This window comes from Heterocephalus glaber, unplaced genomic scaffold (assembly GCF_053883595.1).
Source record: "Heterocephalus glaber isolate CG9 unplaced genomic scaffold, H.glaber_assembly_v1.0 deba00001457, whole genome shotgun sequence".
Lineage (NCBI taxonomy): Eukaryota > Metazoa > Chordata > Mammalia > Rodentia > Bathyergidae > Heterocephalus > Heterocephalus glaber.
This window is the reverse complement of record NW_028258305.1, coordinates 25360919-25382161: the sequence shown is the minus strand read 5'-3', so window position 1 is coordinate 25382161 and position 21243 is coordinate 25360919. Positions and strand designations below refer to the sequence as shown.

General features: G+C 39.7%; 1 protein-coding gene across 5 annotated transcripts in view; it reads right to left on the bottom strand.

The window, feature by feature from the left end:
• The window catches only part of LOC147826996 (tRNA (32-2'-O)-methyltransferase regulator THADA-like), a 191415-nt gene that overhangs the window by 67892 nt on the left and 102280 nt on the right, over positions 1–21243 (bottom strand). For all 5 annotated transcript variants that reach the window (XM_087216443.1, XM_087216445.1, XM_087216444.1 and 2 more), the window contains one exon: positions 14459–14553. In XM_087216443.1, the coding sequence (XP_087072569.1) occupies positions 14459–14553 (95 nt within the window). The remainder of the gene's footprint in view (positions 1–14458; positions 14554–21243) is intronic.

Below are 21243 nucleotides of genomic sequence, written 5' to 3'. Positions count from 1 at the left end.
CTAGATTCTGTTTTATTCCAATGATCTATATGTCTTTCCTTATGCCAACACTGCCTTGATTACTGTAGCTTTAGAGGAAGTCTTAAAATTAGGTAATAGATGTCTTCCAACACTTCCAACGCTGTTTTTTTTTTCTTTACTTTTCTAGGTCCTTTGTACTCCTACATAACTTTTAAATTTCAATATCCAATTCTTCATTTATAGCAAGTATACATAGACCTGAATTTTATATATACCTTGTGTTTTCTAATCCTGCTAAATTCAAATACAAGTTCTAGGGGCTCCTAGAGATTTCTTAGTATTTTCTTTCTAGATGATCATTTCATCTACATATAAAGATTTTATTTCTACCTTGCCAATCCTATGCTAATTGTTTCTTTATATTCCTAGGCTATTTTGGTTTGGGCCTAGGTTTCAAAGTTTAATGGACAGATGAAGAGCAGCCATATCTGCTTTTGCTCCCCACCTTAGGGCAAAAGCATTGTATCTTTTCATATAAGGCATTTTTGCTGGAAGTATGGAGTACATGGCTTATCTGGGTTTTTTTTTCATTTTGTTTTGTTTTTTTGGTACTGGGGATCGAACTCGGGTCCTTGCGCTTGCACAGCAGGCGGCAAAACCACTGAGCTAAATCCCCAGTCCGGCTTATCTGTTGAGAAGGTTCTGTTCTACTTCTAGTCTCCTGATAGCTTTTACCATGAACGGCTGTAGAATTTTGTCCAATACTTTTTCTGCAACTACTGACAGCATCATATGGCTTTTTCCTTTCCTCTGTTAAAATGATGACTTATGGGGGTGGATCTTTCAATGCTGAACCAACACTGCCATTCTTATAATAAAATCACTTTCTATATACTGCCAGATCTGACTTCTAATAGTTTGTTTTGTTAAACAAATTTTTATCTATGTTCATACTTTGTTCTTCTATTATCTTTATCCAGCTTTAGCATTAGCACAATGTTGATTTCCTAAACTGAGGGGAGAAGTGTTCCTTCTGTTTTGTGCTTTAAATGTTTGGTATAATTCATCAGTTAAAATGTATATGAGCCTGTTATTATTATATAGGTAGGTTTTCAAGCTAGGAATACACTTTCTTTAATAGGTGCTATTCAAATTTTATATTTCCTCCAGAGTTAGTTTCATTAATTTGTCTTCCAAGGTACTTCTTAGAAGTTGTTAAATTTATTTCCAATAAGATTTAGGTAGGGCCGGGGATTTAGCTCTGTGGTTCTGCTGCCTGCTGTGCAAGTGCAAGGACCCAAGTTCGATCCCTGGTACCAAAAAAAAAAAAAAGATATATGTAATATGCTTTCTATATCCTTTTAAATTCTATAAAATCTGTGGTAATGTCCTCTAAATTTTGATATTATAATTTAAAACACGTATAATTGATATTGCATAATAGGAAGAAAAGGTCTAAAGGAGTAGGGGAAGTGGGAGGGGTAGAGGAAAGAAAAGGGAAAAGAAAAAATATGAGAAAAGAAAAAAAATGGAAACAAAGTCTTTGCAAATAGGGAAGGGTGGAGGGGGTGAAGGGAGGACAGGGGAAGGGGAAAAAAAATAAGAACCAATATACATCATGTAAAGGTATAAGATCCCAATGATGAATGTAACTGTATTTTATACCTAAAATGTACCAATAAACTTAATGGAAAAAAAAAGAATAACAAAGAAAAAAAGAAACCCAAAGCATTAGTGATCTGTGGGACAACTTCAAGCGACCTGATTTATGAGAATGGAATTCCTATTAAAAGGGAAAGAGGGGAAGGGACAGAAAAAATATTCAAAGAAATAATGGTGCTAGAACAACTGGAGATATATATATATATATATTATATATATATATTATATATATAATATATATAATATATATAATATATATATATATAAAATATATATATTATATATATATTATATATAATATATATATATATGCAAAAACCAAAAAAGAATACTTCAACCTTATCTCATGACATACAGAATTGTAAATGTATGGTTTTTAAAAGATACTGTTATGAAAACAAAAGGTAAAAATTGTCCACAAAGTAAAACTTGTATAAAGAGCAAACAACCCTTACAGTTCAAAAAGACAACTCAATTTAAAAGACAACTGTGCAAAAGATTTGAATAGATAATTTATTTAAAAAGACATATGTAGGCAAATATGACAGATGAAAAGATGATCAACAAAATTAGTCAGAGAAATGCAACCTAAAATCATCAGATACCACGACACACCCAATAGAAAGGCTAATGTTTAATAAGAGTGATAATAAGCCTAGGTGAGAATGTGGTGCAAATGGACCTGTCATGTGTTGCTGGTGGGAGTGAATGCAAACTGGAAAGGCCCCTCGGTAAACATTAAAGATTGTTTCTTGGGCCGGGGATTTAGCTCAATGGCACCACAACTGCCTTGCAAGTACAAGGTCCTGAGTTTGGTTCCCAGTAACAAAAAAAAAAAAAAAAAAAAAGATTAACTTTTTTTTGGTACTGGGGATCGAACTCGGGTCCTTGCGCTTGCGCAGCAGGCGGCGAAACCACTGAGCCAAATCCCCAGCCCAAGATTAACTTTCTTAATAACAGTAAGCTACTCTTACTATATGACCCAGGGATCTCCTTCATGGGGTTTTATTCAGGAGAAATCAAAACATCTCATCAAACACTTCTATGTGAATAGTCAGAGATGCATTAATGACAATCTCCAAACAGTAGAAACAACTCAAACATCTATCAACTGGTGAATTAGGGTAAACAAACTATACATACACTGGAATAGCACTCAGCAATTAAAAGCCACCATTCACACCATGTTAACAGAATAAAGGACAAAAATAACATGATCATCTCAACAGACACAAAAGGAGCAACTGTCAAAATTTGATAGCCTTTTATTATAAAAATACTCAAAGTTGGGTATGGTGTCATACCATATACTACCAGCACTTGGGATGCTGAGGTGGGAGGACTGGAAGTTCAAGAGCAGCCTGGGCAACTTAGCAACTTACTGAGACCTTGCTTAAATGCTTAAAATTTTAAAAAGATTTGGGGTATATAGGTCAGTGTGAAGGCTGGGTTCAATCTCAACTACCAGAACAAACAACTTCAATGAACAGAAACAGAAGGGAACTTCCTCAACCTGAAAAATCCACAGTTAACATCACTCTTAATGGCAAAAGACTTAAAACTCTCTCCCTAAGATCAGGAATAAGAGAAATATGTCTGTTCTTACCACTTCTAGTTAACACTGTACTAGAGGTTCTAGCCAGAGCAATTAGGCAAGAAAAATAAATAAAAGAGATCCAGAGTAGAAAGGAAGAGGTGAAAACTTTCTCTGTTGCAAATGATATGATCTTTCTTCTCAGAGTCCACCAAAAAAACCTATCAGAACTAATAAAAACTCAATAAAGTTGCAGGATAAAAATCAACATATGAAAGTTATGTATGACACTTATACTGAAAACTATAAAAAAATCACTGCAAGAATAAAAGAGACCTTTAAATAAATGGAATCCCATATTCATAGATCTGAAAACAGTACTGTCACGATGGCAAAACTCTTCAAACTGAGCTCCAGATTTAATGTAATGCCTGTCAAATCCCAGCTGGTTCCCCACTCCTCTCCCCAGTTCTTTTTTTTGTTCTTAAAAACTGATAAGTTGATCTACAAGTTGTAAGAAAATACAAAGAATCCACAATAGCTAAAACTTAAAAAAGAACAGCTGGAAGATTCACATATTTTAATTTGAAGTCATTACAAAGCACTAGTAATCAAGACAGTGTGCTCTGGTTTAAGAACAGATAAACTGATCAGTGGAATAGAATTAAGAAATCAGAAGCAGAGCTGGGGATTTAGCTCAGTGGTGCCACACCTGCCTCGAAAGTGCAAGGTCCTGAGTTTGATCCCCGGTACAAAAAAAAGAAGAATCCATTATCATTTATGGTCATCTAATTTTTTGACAAGAGTGCCAAAACAATTTAATGAGGAAAAGATAGTCTTTTTTTTTTTTTAGATAGAGTTTTGTTATGCAGTTCATACCAGACTCGATCTCACTGTGTAGCCCAGGCTGGGCTCAAACTCAAATCCTCCTGCCTCAGTCTTCCCAATGGTGGGATTACAGGAGTGTGCCACCAATCCCAACTAAGGAAAGGATAGTTTTTTTTGTTTTGTTTTGTTTTAAGAGTAAGAAAATTTATTGAGAGAAAGATAGCTTTTGTTTAAGAGAGAAAAAAGGGGGACCGGAAAGTGGGTTGCCTGCTCACTCAACTTCTCAAAGGTGCTTTATCAGGAAAGGATAGTTTTGAACATATGATGCTGAGATAAATGGACAGTCAATGCCAACTTTAAATGCACCTGAAACTGCCCCTCATAGAAATATAAATATTTACCCAAAATGATTTAGATTTAGGAGTTAAAACTATAAAACCTTTAAAAGAAAACATGAGTGCAGGGCCAGGGATTTAGCTCAGTGGTTTCGCCGCCTGCTGTGCAAGCACAAGGACCCGAGTTTGATCCCCAGTACCAAAAAACCCCCAAAACCAAAAAAAAAACAAAAACATGAGTGCAAATCCTTTGTGACTTTGGATTAGGCACTAGTTCTTAGATATGACATCAAATGTACAGCGAAAAAAGAGATACACTACTGGACTTCATCAAAACCAAAAACTTAACTGGGTATGGTGGTGAACACCTGTGATCCCAGCACTCTGGAGGCAGAAGCAGGAGGATCACTGAGTTTGAGGCTAACCTGGGCTACACAGTGAGTTCAAGGTTAGCCTGAACTACACAGTGAGACCTTGTCTCAAAAAACAAAAACTCCAGTAAAACTTAGACAGGTGTAGTGGTGCATGCCTGGAATCCCTGAGAGCATTCTGGGAGGCTGGGGCAGAAAGATTCCAAGTTTGAGCCCAACCTGGATACTTAGGGACTTGAGACCATCTAAAAAACAAAAACTTTACACATGTGTGTCCTATTTATTTCACTTAAGAGTATGGCCTCAATGTGCATCCATTTAGCTATAAATGTCTCTAGCTTCTCATTCTTTATGGCTGAGTAGTACTCTATTTTATAGAAAAATCACATCTTCTTTATCCAGTCACCAGTTGATGGGCATTTGGGCTGTTTATAAGATTTAGCTATTACAAACTGTGCTGCTATAAACATGGGTGTGCATATATCACCATGGTATGATACTTTTAATTCTTTTGGGAAGATACCCAGCAGGGGAATAGCTGGGTCAAATGGTACCTCTAATCCTAGTTTTTTGAGATATCTCCATACTGATTTCCACAGTGGTTGCACCAGTCTGCACTCCCACCAACAGGAAGAAAGGCTCCAAAGGAGAAGGGTAGGGGGAAGTGCCGGGGGTAGGGGAAAGAAAAGAAGGGAAAGGAAAAAATATGAAAAAAGGAAAAAAACGGTAACAAAGTCTTTGTAAATAGGGAGGGGTGGAGGGGTTGAAGGGAGGGCAGGGGAATGGGGAAAAAATAAGAACCAAGATATATCATGTACAGGCACAAATTCCCAATGATGAATGTCATCATACTGTATACCTAAAATGTACCAATAAACTTAATGAATTAAAAAAAAATGTTAAAGGCATGAAAATGTAGCTTTAGTGTGAAGGCCCTGGGTTCAATCCGCAGTATGACAACAAAATAGATAAATAAAAAGACATTTCTTTAAAGATATGCAAATGACCAATCAGCACTACAAAAGATCCTCAAAGAGCTGAGCATGGTGCTGCACACCTGTGATCTTAGCACTCAGGAGGCTGAGACAGGAGGATCACTGAGAGTTTGAGGGCAGCCTGGGCTACATAGAGAGTTCAGGGTCAGCCTGAGCTACACAGTAAGACTCTGTCTCAAAAAACAAACCCAAACCAAACCCAAAAAACCCAAATCAAAAAAAAAAAAAAAAAAAAAGATGCTCAATGTGACTGGTCATTAGGAGAATGTACACCAAAAATACAATGGGATATGACTTCATATCCACTAGGACACGATGACTAAAACAAAATGGATGACAACAACAAGTGTTGGCAAGGATGTGAAGAAATTGGAAACTTCATACACTGTTGGCAGGAATATAAAACGGTGCAGTCTTTGGAGACAGTTTACCACTTCCTCAACAAGTTAAATTTAGAATTGGCCTATGGCTCAACAATTATACTCCTACATAAATGGCCAGAACAACTAAAAAAAAACCATAGATCTCACAAGAATTTTCATAGCAGCATTATTCACATCCAAGAAGTATAACCAAACAAAAATGTCCATCAGCTGATAAGTACATCAGTAAAATGGTAGCTACACAGTGAAAGAACCAGACATGAAGGGCCACAAAGATATGATTCCATTTATCCTACAATATCTAGAACAGACTTTGAAAAGCTATGGCATAACAATTTAATTGACAGGGGCAACTTGTTTCAGATTATCTGTGAGGAGGGGCTAAAGTAGGGAGCAGCATGAACACAGAAACATTGAAATCACAATGTTCTGAGGCCCCTGTTGCTTATTTGAACAGAATTTTACTTCTCGGGTGGTAAATGCAGGTCAGAGGGTTTCAGGACAGATAAAGACACTAAATCCAACTCCCACGCTGCGAATCCCTTAACTTGGCTCATCAAAATGGGCAGCTGAATCAGGAGGTAGGAAAGCTCAACTGCTTCAGCTGTGTGACCTTGGGCAAGTCACTCAATTGTTAAGTTTCCTCTCTGCCTAGTGACTGAATGTTCTCCAACTTCTAAAATCATAAGAATTGCAGGTCTAGGTACTCAGCACAGGTTTGGAATTAACAAGCCTTAAACATCATGTTAACCTAGCAAGGTAATAACACCCTATATTGTTATGACTTCCCAAAGTCAGCTCCAGAGAGTCATCTGCTTATTTCAGGAGCTCAATGCTCCCTGGGAAAGATAAGTTTTGGCAAAAGCAGCTGTTTAAATGATAGGTCTAGTGTTTTGGAGAAAAACCAACTAATTTATTAACAACAAGGCCTGCCCCTAACCCCCAATTTCATAGCCGCAGGCCCAAAAATACAAAGACCCCAGAAGACTCTAAAAATATGTTCTCAATTTTTTCCTTTTATCTCTCATCCAGAGCTGAGAGACTCACACTAACTGTGTCATATTGAACACATCTGCACCCAACACCGATAGAAGTGTATGACTGAAGAACAGATAAGAATTGTTTTTAATTTGTTCAGATGGAATTGGTTAAATTTAACCTAATTAGGCCAAACAACCAAAGCAGGTGTGTTTGTAAGATGCCAATGTTTTCATTCTTCGTAATTGTTTGGTTATATTTCCCAAGAACTTAAGAGAAGGAAGTTAATGTCATAAAAATCAGTGACCTTATATTTATTCATGTCACACATAGATTATTCATGTTCTAGGCAGTACAAATACAAGGCATTGTTGAATACTTCTCACAGATTTTACCATTTAACCACCATCAACATCTAAGTGGGCCTGTGGGAGGGCTTACATTACCTAACTTCCAGGATATAAATACCAGCAGTCATAAAGGAGAGCCTGTCTTCCATTCTTCTACAGACCTACAATGTGCACTGACTTGGCATTTAGGCTACTTAGGGATTCTGACTTCATTCTCACAAGCTGGTCACTTTTACGGCATTTAGAAGAAAAATAAAAAGTTACATTCCAGTTAAAGCAAAACATTTATTGCACTTGGCAGGGTGATGAGATCTGAACTATAAATCCTAACTAACAAAGAAACCACAAAATGAAGTTCCAGCAGCCTGGTACTGGGAAATGTTTGGTGTAGTGGTGTAGGTCCACTTTCAAAGGGAGATGGGCAGGTGGCTGCCTGGGGCAGTCAGGCATCCTCTTTCTAGTAACATGCTCCAGCCCGCCCTGCTCTCGAATTATTCCACACACCCTCGGTATGGGAAACAAATGTGGGCAGGAAAGGCCCCAAAAAAGCTCCTACAAGGGGATCCCTCTTGGAAGCCAGAGGCTATGCAGGAATGGGTGGAAGCCTAGAAAGGCAGAGCCACAGAGAGGGTGCTGGGGTCCCTTCCCTGAGAGCGTGACTGGCTGTCCCCGACTGGGGTTTGGCTAACCTGTCAGGCCACCACCTTAGTACACACGACACAGGGCAGTTCTCCCTGCCTCAATATCCTCGTGGCCAAAATGAAGGAACACTAGGTGTCATTTTCATTAATGCACACAAAATGCTTAGCACGGAGGTAAATGCTCAATGAACATGGGGCATTATTATTCTCTTGTAAGCAAGATGATATTGAAAATACCGTTTCCTAAAAATGACAGCAGAAAGAGCACCCTATGTACACACACAGGTAGGGAAAGAGCATTCTGAGATCATTTACACAAAGGGGAGTGGGATGGACAAATCCTTTCCAGCTAAACCATTTCTATGAAATTGTTGTGTCATTTCTTACTGCTTTTGGATTCAACAAATCCTCTTCAAGATTTGTATTATATATACTTATGATTACAGAAGAACCAGGTTGCATAAAATTAGTAAAACAGAGCCCAGGAAAGGAAAAACTCAGAACCCACCCAGAGAACTTAAAATGGAAGTCTGAAAGCATAAGCAGGCACAGTATTTGTTTAAATACTTGGTAAATGAAAATGTTCAACTCAACAGCTGTGAAAACTTAAGGGGCGTGGCCATAGAGAGAAATAGAAAGTCCACCTCTGAGTGAAAGTGGTAAATATTTAGACAAGCCTCAGAGGTAATTTTAGTAAATAGATATTTTAATGGAAAATTTCCAATCTGAGAGCAAATAAGATGAGTTTAAAATTAGAAATAAAGCTGTTTCCACATCCCTGCCCAGGCCTGCAATTCAGCTCCTGGGTCCTTGTAACAGACTCTTTCTTCCTCATTTCCCCTAAATCCAACTGGAGACTATAATTTTCCTTCCTGAAGGAGACTGATATATACTAATGCTGACAGCTAGATTCAAAAGAGGGAAAAGAATACAGGGGCCAGAGAGTCCTTGTGGGTTTAAATCATTTAAAATTCCAAACAAAACCTCCCAGATTTGGATTTTTTAAAAACTAGCTACTGGCTGAGGAAACCTCAAATAATTGGGAAGTACCTCGATAAAATCCGTCATTATCCTAAGCTTTTCTAATTACGTTTCTCTCATTGTGTATCCCCCAGCTAGTGATGTGGTTCTAAGACATTTTAGAGGTAGGAACAGCTGTCCAAGGTCAGGTCACTTACAGAACAGGGTTCGAGTAAGGATGGGCAGATCCTCCTCCAGGCAAAGAAAAGTTACCTGGGAATTATAACTTCTTTTCTTTTGGAATAATTATCTCCTTTCAAGATTCATATTTAAATATATTTAATGTTAAAATGTATATAAATACATACAAATGAAACAATTATGCTGCATAAAATCAGCAAAGTAAAAGGAGGAAGCCTTCTATAATCCTACCATTCCAAACAACTGTTCAACTATTTTCAGCACTGTGCTGCCTCTTTATTTGAGACAGGGTCTTGCTATGTAGTACAGGCTGGCTTTGAACTCACTATGTAGCCGAGGCTGGCCTCGAACTCACAGCCTCAGCCTCCAGAGTGCTGGGATTACAGGCGTGTGCCACTACACCTAGTCTGTGCTGCCTTTCTTCCTGTCTGGCCTGCCATTCTCTACCTCCCACATCCCCAGTATGGTTACCACAATGACCAGGCAAATCTCCGTGATACTTAGGGGATGAATTTTCAGTTACATTCTTTTTTTTTGGTACCGGGGATCAAACTCGGGACCTTGAGCTTGCAAGGCATGTGGCGGAACCACTGAGCTAAATTCCCGGGCCCTCTTTTTGAATGACAACAGGAATATGGCTCCATAAGAGTCCTGAGAATTCACAAGGATGAGGACACAAAAAGAAACGCTTTGTTTTAAAAACCAGGTGATCTGTGGATGCACCTCACACCATAATGGTAAGTAAAATAAATCAGACATACAAGCTTAAATATTGCATGGTTTGTCTTATATGGGAAACCCAAAATATAAATGAAGAGCAACAGAAAAGGAATAGGGAGATAGATCTTTTATAAAAGGGAAGGGGATCAAGCGATGGAGGGATGAGAAGGGAATTAAGATGTATTATGTTCATGTACCAACTCCCCCGAGGAATGTAATCATTATGTACTGCAAACATGTACTAAATAGCTAAAAAACCAGAAACTGGAAAAAAACCCCACATGATAATCTCACTCTTTCATATCCTCCAATATTCTCCTTTGTCTACAGGGTCAAGCCCAAATTCCTGAGGCTTTGGCTTCTGGGGCCCTGAAGACTTGACCTGAGGCCTCTAGCCTCACTTCTAGTCACACCTGCCTGGCCTGGAAAGCAACACTCCAGATGCCCTGTCCTGGTTCTTTGAAGGCTGTGCTTATCTGTGTCTCCATGCTTTTGGCCACGCCTACCCCTCTGTTGGTAATACCCGTCTCTCCTCCTGCCCATCTGGTGAATCCTTGCTCATCACCAAAATCTGCCTCACCAACTCCTCCTCTATAAAGCCCTGTCTTCTCAAGTAGAAATGACCTTTTTCTTCAGTGCTTCAAACATATACTTCCTGAATAGCAACTGCATCCCCTTACTGTACTTACTTAAAGCCCAAGACATATTCATCTCCATCTCCGACCCAGATATGGGTCCTCAACTATACCTGATACTAGTATGTCTCATGGATGAATGAAAAACTAAATGAACAAAAGAAAAAAAAAAAGATCTTTTTCTGAATTAGTCAGAGGGGCTGCAGTATCCTTACTCAGGTGGATTCTTAACAATCTATGCCAGGCATGCAATGCAAGCATTTCTTCATTCCAGAAGACTTTTAAAAATATGAGAATTATGAATGCAAAGCTTGAAGGCAATTCTGCCAAGGTTCAGGAGACTGGATTAGAGCCTGGTTTTCAACTAATGACAGTAGCTAACATTTATTGAGCACTCTCTGTCACTAAAAGCATATTCTTTACGTAAGGCTTTATATGTATAAGTTGACAACCACTGTAAGATATAGATTTGATTATTAGTCCCATTTACAAATAAGAAAGTGTTTCAAAGAGGTTAAATAACTTACCTAACGTTACAAAATAAATGAGCTATCTAGGATTCTGCCTATGGAGTCTATGTGGTATGCTTCCCATCCTGAGGTTTGTGAGATCATAACAGATGTATGTATGTGTGTGTGTGTGTGTATATATATATTTATATAAACAATATGAATATCTCATTTGAATTCAGAAACTAAATTCACATCTGATTGATACATGAGTTTGAATAAGATTTGGATCTCTTATTTTTAGTTTTCTGTGGTCCTGGGGATTGAACCCAGGCTCTTTGCATTCAGCTATATCCTTAGGCTTTTTTTAATTTTTAATTTTAATTTCATTTTAAATTATGAGATAGGGTTTCGCTAAGGTGCTAAGTTGCCCAGGCTGGGCTCAAACTTGCTATACTCCTGACTCAGCCTCCCAGGGTGCTGAGATGACAGGCATGAGCCACTCTGCCTACCTAAGACTTGGAATTGAATACCAATCATACTGTTTTAAAAACTGAGACCAGATGTGGTGGTGCACAGCTGTGATCCCAGCACTTGGGAGGCTAAGGCAGGAGGATTGCTTTGAGTTTGAGGTCAGCCTGGGCTATATAGTGAGTTCAAGGTCAGCCTGAACTGCATAGTGTTTCAAAAACAAAAATCAAGCAAAAACCAAACAACAACCAACAAAACAAAACAAAAACTGAGGAAAACTACCTTTCAATCAGTTAATAACAAATCATTTTAATGAGGGTCTGCTATGTGCTTAGCTGACAACGAATCTAAGACATGGTCCATTCTTTCAAGGCAAAATTATAATATCATACATTATTTTGAAAACACATGGAAATCTACACAACCAAATAAATTATCTCCTTATTTGGTGATATACTTATCTGCTGCTCAAACTGCCTTTGGAAACAATTTATGGAACACACAAGAACAGTTTTCACTACTTTAATGTCACAGTTTATTTTTATATCAAAGAATGCTATCCATCTTAATCACCATTTTATTTGACATTTGGTTAATTCTAAAAATCCAGTCCATCTTTAGGAGAAAAATTTGCTATTACTGCTTGCATGGATGTGTTACACAAACACATACATTCATGTAGGTGAGATACAGATATACACCCAGTATGTATTCTGTGGTTTATGAGGCTAATCACAAAGGTCTGGACAAAACTAGTGCTAATGGGAGTAAAATATAACTCATAAATGTCATTTGAAATTTTCTAATAGACATATTCTTTCCTTTACTGATAATGTTACGTTTATGTACCACTTTGTGTTCTGCAATTAGTCACTAATAACTTTTCACATCTTTCCACTTGTTAAATTCACATATTTAGATGATGGTTTGATTTTTCTGTTTTATAATTTTCCAATCTAAGTAGTTACATTTTAAAAAGTAAAAGAAACAGGTGAAACTAATTTTAAATATACATTTTACATTTTAATCTGATGTCAAACATATTACCTTTCCAAATGTATTCAATATAAAATTTATTGGAGGAATTTTACATTTTTTTCATACGAAGTTTTTGAAATGTTGTGTATTTTATATCTCAATTTGTACCAGTCACTTCTCAAGTGCTCAAGTGCCACATGTGATTAGGAACTGCCTTATCAGACAGTGCAGAACAATATATGCACAGCTACAGCCATCATACTAGAATAAAAGTGCCCCTTCCCACCACACCTTACTCTGCAAAGAAAGGACATCCTGAGGAATGGCACACGCCTTTAAATAACAAAAGACAGCTGTGATCACATTTAGCTGGAGTACAAACTCTAAGTAATGTTAAGAGTTTTGAGGAAAGAATGATTCAAAAAAGCCAAAGTCATCTTCACGGAGCCCAGTTTATCAATAAAGGACAGAAGTTGGGGAAGAGAAAAATTTTACATTCAAGGGTTAATACTTTCAGACAAGGAATAATGATACTAAACGAGCCAAGAAAAACAGTTCAAATAAACTAATGATTACAGTTAACCACATGAGTCAGTTAAGATCCCAGTGGATGGATCCCTTTAAATACATAAGCAGGTAGGTACTGTATTATAAAGCTGTGTGGAATTTGGAACTGAAATACACAGATGGTAGAAATCTAAAACAATTTACTTGATAACATCTGATTTATAATCTCTTTATAAAATTCCTGGACCTCAGTTGATTCAAGTGTAAACTAAAGCGGATGCAATACTGAGGTTCCTTATAGCTAGTGTGGCTTATAATTCATTGTGCAATCCTGGACACTTGCAAGAATAAAAGGGTACGCTATTCATAATTATGCCAAGACAAATGGCACAAACTGTGCCTGTTTTATAGCTATAAAACTCTCCAATCCCATATCACTGAATGTATACACAGTCGCCCCATGAGGGATGTAGCAGAGGCAAGTCCAGAGTGTTCGTAATACCTCTGCCTGGCCACAGGAGTTTTGTGGGCCAATGTAATCTATATGGATGAGGTGCAACCCCCACCCCAACCCCCCTGCAAAGCATTATAAATTGGTTTGAATTTGGAACAGGGTTCCACATGGACAGAGCTAGACCCTGACAGCCTGAACGTATTTACTCTAGACAACAAATCATTGACGGACTCAATGTAACAGAGAGGCCTGGCCTGTTAGCACTCAGAATTCAACTGTAATTGTAGCCTCCTTGAGTCAGGCCTACTCAATTAGAAGAAGCTGATTTTAACCAGTTGCAGGCTCATTACTCTCTGCATTCCAGTTTGTGTTGATGAAAATCAGTTTCAGTCTGTGGCCTGGAACTCATGTAGAGCACTTCCTGTAGCCTCTTATATAAACACATCAAATAAATTTTATTTTAGTTACCCTTCTCCCTTTAAAAAAAAGACACCACTTCATGAATTGTGATTAAAACAGAACAAATGTATGTGCATCTGGGATACACACCCAGAAACACACATGACCTGGAAATAAGTATGATGTCTGAGCTTGAGGCAACCCCGACAGTAGCAGGGAGTGGGTTTGAGAAGAAGACGCAAATCTCCCAGTTCCAGCGCTAAATGAGCCAGCTCAGTTATCTCCACAGGACGGAACAGAGCAAACAGTGACCGAAAAAGGATGACCTTCTGATGCAAATGCATAAACTAGGAAAAAGCCAAGGTCTCTGAGACACAGAGGGTATCTGAATAGAGTTCACACTCTTCCCTGGATGATCAAAGAGAAAACATTTAATGGCAGACTGCCAAGTAAACAAGGACAAGTTTCCTTGAGAAGTTTCTAGGACAGAGCCATACGACACTGCTGAATTCTGATGTGCAATTCTGGAGAATTAACCAAAGGAGACCAGGGTGAGAGTGGGGAGTGGTATAGCTGCTGAAAACCCCACCTACACCTCAAAGGCTTACAACCTTCATCCAAAATAGGATATAACTATGAATCATACCTGGCTGGTTGCCCTTTGTGGGTTTGTTGAGGCAGTAAGTCAACAGGAAGAGAATATCAATATATACAGCTCTGGTCACCAAACATGGATTTTGCCTGGAAAGATAAAGAACGGAATATAAATTGATGTTTTCTTTCCCTGAGGCCTGGAGCACAGGAAGGAGAAAATGAGTGTTTTCTACCAGGCAGGTGATGCTGCTCAGGCACATCGTGGGTGTTCAGCAACTCAAGTGAGAAAATGAATCCAAGTGCATCTAGTGCAGGCCAGGGTTACATGTGGACCAAACAGATAAAACCCAATGCTCTGTTTCCAAGTCAACAGAAAACAAGTAAAACCCAAGGTCCCATCCTAGTTTATTGAAAACAAGGTGAGTTGTGAGTGGGAAAGACAACTTTCTTACGAGCAGACATTTTTTTGGAAAAAAATCATTTGGCTTTGAAAACCATGGTTTTGGCGCTTTGGAGGAAAAGAATTGCACCCACATATGAAAAATCGTATCTATAGACTTAAATTAGCCAACTGCATAACAGACTTGTATAAAAGAGTAACAAACACTGGGGCTGAGATCCTTTTCCCAATAAATGGAATTGTTTTCTTCCAATAAATGGCTTGTTTTACTTTTTGAACATGGTAGAAACGGTAAGTAGCTTGGATTTGGAGGTCTAGATACAAAAGGAAAAAAAGGACTTTTGAAAACAGTGCCTGGAGGGCCATGGGCCTCCATTCATCCTGATCTCGGATGAGGCCACACTCTCTTGCTGGGGCAATTTGTCCAGCAAGCGAGGTAAGGGCAGGAGGCCACAGCAGGGTGGTGCAGTGACCTTGAAAAGCACTCTCTCCTCTACCCAGGGCCTGGCCATCCCCTTCTCCTCTACTTCCAATATATAACCAGGGATGACACTGCAGCTGGCCTCAGTGAGGCTAGTGGACTCCTGACTCAAACTTCTCACGCCCTGCAAAGGAACAATTTCATCATTTCTCTTAAGGTTGTTCCCTCCTTTATCCAAACTGCCCACATCCTGGAGCTGGCACCTACTTGACCGTGAGAAATCGTCAGATACCTTCACCTGAGGTGGAACTGCCTTGTATGGTGGTCTCTGCTACTGACCTGCCCTGAAACCCTGCAGACTGGCTCCCCTCATGTATCTGCTTGCTCTGACACTTAAGCTACCCAACCTAATTTATATGGTACCTTGGGTCTAGCTTTATCTCATACCTATGTTAGCTATTTTAAAACTTAATTTTACAAGATAGATCACACACACATACACTATAAAAAGAATTCAATTAGTCCAAAAGGGGCTGTAGTAAAAATGAAGTCCCTTCTTCCAGAACCCCATCTTCTCCTCACAGACTGTTTCCCTGAGGTAACCAATATACTACTTACTAGCCAGCCTTCCAGCCATCTTCTCTTCACTTATAATCTGCTTGTTCCCAACCCACCCCACCAGGGATCAAACTCAGAAACTCAGGACTCTGTGCTTGCCAAGCAAGTGTGGGGCCACAGAGCTAAATGCCCGGTCTCCCAGTTGTTTATCTTTACATAAACGTCAATCTACTAGGTAGTAAGTTCCGAGCATCACTATTTTCCACTAGTATGTTTTGAATACCATTCTATTAGGGATGAGCCTCATTTTCTTTCTTTTTTTTTTTTTTGGTACGGGGATTGAACTCAGGACTTTGCATTTGCGAGGGAGGCACGGTGCCACTGAGCTAAACCCTGAGCCCTGTGCCTCATTTTCTTAATGGCTATAAACAGCTCCATTTCATGGACCAGTCTGTCCCCCTTGGTCAGAATTCAGATTAAGATACTTTGCTACTGAAAACAATGCTGTGGTAATATATCTGTACAACAGTTTAGGGCATATGGCTGTGTACCAAATTACATGTTCAGCAAGAGAATTCCCGTTTTCCTACAATCTGGTCACCTCAGTCCACTATTAAACTTTTTAACCTTTTGCCAAGAGAATAAGTAGAAGACAATAACTCATTGTTTTAAATTGCAACTACATTAAAAGTGAAGTTGACTATCCTTTTTATGCTTTTAAAAAATATCTGAATTTCCTTCTTTGGATTTGTGTTTAAACCTTCTGCTATTCATGGTTTCTGCAATGATTTGTAGGCTCTTTGTATTGAAAGGGAATCTGCCTTTAGTCACCCATGCTGAAAAGTTTTTGCAGTTTTTTTAACTTTATAAAAAACTTTATAATTTATAAATGTTTAAAATATATGTGTTTATAAAATATATTAATATTTTTATGTCATCTGGGTTTCATGTTATGCTTACAAAGTCCAACTCTTCTCTAAGACTTTATGTGTTTCATGTACATTTATCAGGGAGTGCTGGGGATCAAACCCAGAGCGGTGTGCATGCTAACATATATAAAATCTCCCGTATTTTCCTAGCACTTTACAGTTTCACTTTTTTGGGGGGTACCAGGGATTGAACGCAGGACCTTGTGCTTCTGAGGCAGGTGGTGAAACCACTGAGCTAAATCGTTGGCCCTACAGTTTCACTTTTTGAAAAAACATTCACAATTTTTATCTATTTGCAATTATTTTGCTCCTTTTTCAATTTTGCCCCAATCTTTTGTCTCGATCTAGTTTTCTCCAGGTTTCTCAGTCATAATCTCCTGATGTCACTCTTCTAACCATCATGGACAGCCCACACAGTCCATGAAATTTTTTTTTTTTGGAACTGGGGATCGAACTCAGGACCTTGCACTTGCGAGGCATGTGCTAGAACCACTGAGCTAAATCCCTAGCCCTATGAAAATTTCTCTAATGACATCATTCCCACTTCTGGGACTTCCACTGTAACTGCTGAGACTTCCCTCTGCCAAAAAAAAAGGCCACTCAGGGAAGAACACCAGAACACCCACTGCAGGGGGCTGGCCCTGCCACAGAACATCAGTGAACTATCCACTATCCAGCTATCCAGTGCAGGGCTGAGCCAATGGCCAACACAGCAGGGATGTCTCCGTGCAGCCAGCGCTTACCTGGTGTGGGCAGGAGGTGCACAGGAAACCAGTGACTGACCTCTGAGAATACTGGGAAGCTATGGCGGGTAAAACAAAGATAAACTTTGGGACAGGATATGGAGAAATGAAGAGGGCCTATGGAAATGTGATTCCAATTAAGTAGTGTAAGATGGGGAGAATTAAGACAGACAAAGTTGACAAAGAAGGGCATTTTGAGATTGGGCAACAGCTGTGCGAAGGAATTTGGACTGTCCGGGGACCTGGACACACCAGCTTGCACAGATCAGAGAACATGTTGAGAAGGCAGGAATGAGCATGACACAGGCCAAGCTTTCAAGAGATGGGTTACTTTATACGGAAAGGGTGCTTCTTAGTATCATCATTTACTGCCTGCTACCATGTGGCCTCCCAGAGCCAGAGCTTCTTGCCCAGGATGTTTTTCTGAGGAGCCATACAGAATCATAAAGGAAAGTTTTTTGGATATTGGTTTGCCTTTCAAGTCTGATGAGGAGCCTGGTTTCCATGAGGATTTTTTTTTTTTAAGCTAAGTTAATATCTTTTTGAACATTTCTAAATGAACAGAGGGAAGATTGGCAAACTTTAGAGCTCCCTGACAGGCTACAGTTTTCTGTATCTTCTTTAGGCCTGGCACAGGCTGGTAGAGTGCTGGCCTGGGACACTTCAGGAACCACTCTTGACTGTTCCATGGCTGCGCAGATCTGGGCCAGGTCTGTCTTCAACAAGGTCACGGAAGGCTCCCTCAAATGCTGCACATTCAGACTCCAGGAATGGAGGATTTGGGCCACAACAGAGTCCACCCATGGCCTCGGGGTAACTCACACAGCACTCTTGACCCTGACTGAGCCCATAGTTCATGCCCCATCCTCCACTATGGCCACATAACAGCCTGGTCTACAGTCAAAGAGTTGGGCTTTCTCTGAACTGGCTTCTAAGTCAGGAAAATAATTTTTTTCTCTTCCTTTTTCTCTTGCTATTACTTGGTGTCTGTTCTGACTTGGAAACAGTATACTGTGAGTTTAGGGTGAGCCAGAGGTTTGTTCTCAGTCTGTCAAGCCACTTTGATGATGGGAATAAAATCCTAAGGAACAGCAAGCCAGCTGGACAGGAAACCAAGCCACAGGGTTTTGGTGGGCTTGGGAATTTTTTTTTCTACCCCCAAATGGAAAAATCCTGGCATGGGGCATGGCCTAATGAAGATTTACAGGGTTTGAAAAAAAATCAGAAATGGTCAGGGTTTAACAGATGGGCTGAAAAAACAGCATAACAGTAGCTTTAGAAGAAGAATCAGGTTTGAGGATTAAATTTATATAAAAAGTGAAATGAAGGACTTACTAAGAATCTTGCTTTCTTATCATTTGTGCCTTGACAAATATCCACCCAAGATCCTGATTAATATGTTTTTTGTCTTGGGAAATCTCTGCACATCATTAAACCTCCTGGCCTCTTTTCTGGAACCTGGGGGGAAGGAGAAGACGGGGCAGAGAGCAGGGCTTCCCAGACAAGTCTACAATGGCCCTAGTGTGTAGAGGACAGCAGGAGCTCTTGGGAAGTCTGTGATAAATTATTCACTTCTTCTGTCCCTTCCGGAATCCCAGTGGCTGCAGAACTCTTTAACTGAAGCTTATTCATTTGGAAAACATTTAATAAGAAGCTACCTGAAAGCAAGGAATGGTGCCAGGGTTTGGAGATATGAAGACGAAATGATTCAGTGATAGTCACTGCCCTCAAGGAACTTAGAATCCTGAGTAGTGTTTTTCAAACTGTAGATTATGATCTTTTTAGTTAGTTATGAAATCAACTCTTGTGGGTGGGAACCAGCATAAAAGAAGGGAAGGAAAGGTGGTAGGAGAAACAGAGGGAGAGAGGAAGAAGGAAAATAAAATCAGAGTGTGTCAGAGTAGTAAGGGTAAGCATTGTTTCATTAACTTCACTATTATATATAGGGTTTACATAAAGTCCTTGGCCAGAATGAAATTTTTAATGTTACATTATCTTTAAAATAAGATGTAAATAATTAATGAAATGCAACAATTTTAAGTAAGATTACTGTTTTGTTCTTTTTTCTTTTTCAGACAATCAAATATCCTATAATACATTAAATGGTATCAAGAGAATTACACTTGATATCCAAAATGATGGTGGGTATACTGAAAGCTAACATTGTTGAATTTAAATATGTTAAAACTTGAGTAAATTTCCCTGCGTAAACACAGCAAGACTCCATCTCAAAAATTTAAAAAATATTTTAAATGCCTGGAGGTGTAGCTCAGTGGTTGAGTACTTGCCTACCATGTGCATGGTCCTGGGTTTAATCCCTAGAACTGCAAACAAACTAGACAAAAACCAAAACAAAAAAGAACAAAACACCCAAAATTGAAACTGCAAGATTTCATGGGGCGGTGTGTATCTACTCGTATGCACACATGGTTCACAGACATACATACATATATTAGGCCACATGTAAAAGGTATTTCTTGTTGAGAGTGGCTGTCAAAAAAGCTTGAAAGCTACTAGTTTAGCAGGAGAACATACAGCTAATCTTACTAGAGCATGCTGAGTTCCCTGAAAGAGGGCTTAACAGAATAAAGAAAAAAGGTGGTAGAGGAGAGGACCACCTCATCTGCCTGGCGCATCGGGAAGGGCCTTGGGAGTGAGTTGGAAGCTGGGGAGGGGCCTGGGAGGCAGACCATGAGCAGTGACCCCAAGAGATGAACCAGGAGGTTCAAAGACTTGAGTACATGACAGGTTTAGAGAATGACAAGGAGTACTAAAGGGACATGGCAGGCAGAAATAAAGGATGTTTTTGAACAGAAGCCCCAAATGGGACAGCGTAGGAGTGAACTTTAAGGGCTCCAAAAGCTCCCAAGAGTTGAAGACCCCTCTGAGACCTCACTAGCTTCAGTCATACCAGAGGGCTCAGGGGACCACTCAATATTGTGATGCCTTGGTGGGCTCCGTGGGAGAACAGGAAACTCACTCAGGACACAGTAAACTTCCAGAACTCACTGCCATCTTCAGATGGCTGGAAACAGCTGTTCTGACTTTAAGCTGCTGATGTCTGTTAAATCAAGAAACTTGATCTAGACTTCAATAGGGTCAGGGTCTGGCTCACTTCAGTCCCCAAGGAACTATTTGCCCAGAACCCTGATTAGACCCATGGCTTAACTGTCTCAATCTAGAAACATTTACTGAGCACTGCTGGGATCTCCTTCTTGGGGTGGAAAGGAGAGGGAGAGGGTAAGGTTCTGGCCTTGCAGAGCTTGTAGTTCTCAGGGTTGGGAAGACATATGCGCAGAAAAACCAAATACACATAAAGCAACCAGAGGGAATGCCATGGAGGAGGTGTCTGGAGACATGAAGGATATGGGCTGGTGAAAGGGAAGAGATGGCATTCCAGACATCAGACAGATGCAGTTCACAGCTGGATGGCTTGGGATGACTGAGTTTTGAGTCCCAGGAGGAACTCATCACATCACCAGCATTGTGCCTGGGAACCAGCAGTGAGCCGGGAAGCAACATCCTGGGCCTGAGTGGCCCACACAGCGGGGAGTGAAGTCAGAGGACAAGGCAGGGAGAGGTGGAGTGGGCACAGAAGGAAGAGAGGAAGGTTGGAGAATGGGAGAGAGGAACAGTATATAGCATGTTCCCACATGCTGTTAGGATCTCCTCACTAGACACATGTCCAGCCACACCATGGCCTTTATTTGAAAACACAACTCAAGTCTGTCCTCTAGGAAACCTTTCCTCACTGACTGTCAAACAGCCTCTCAGGACAATGTGAAA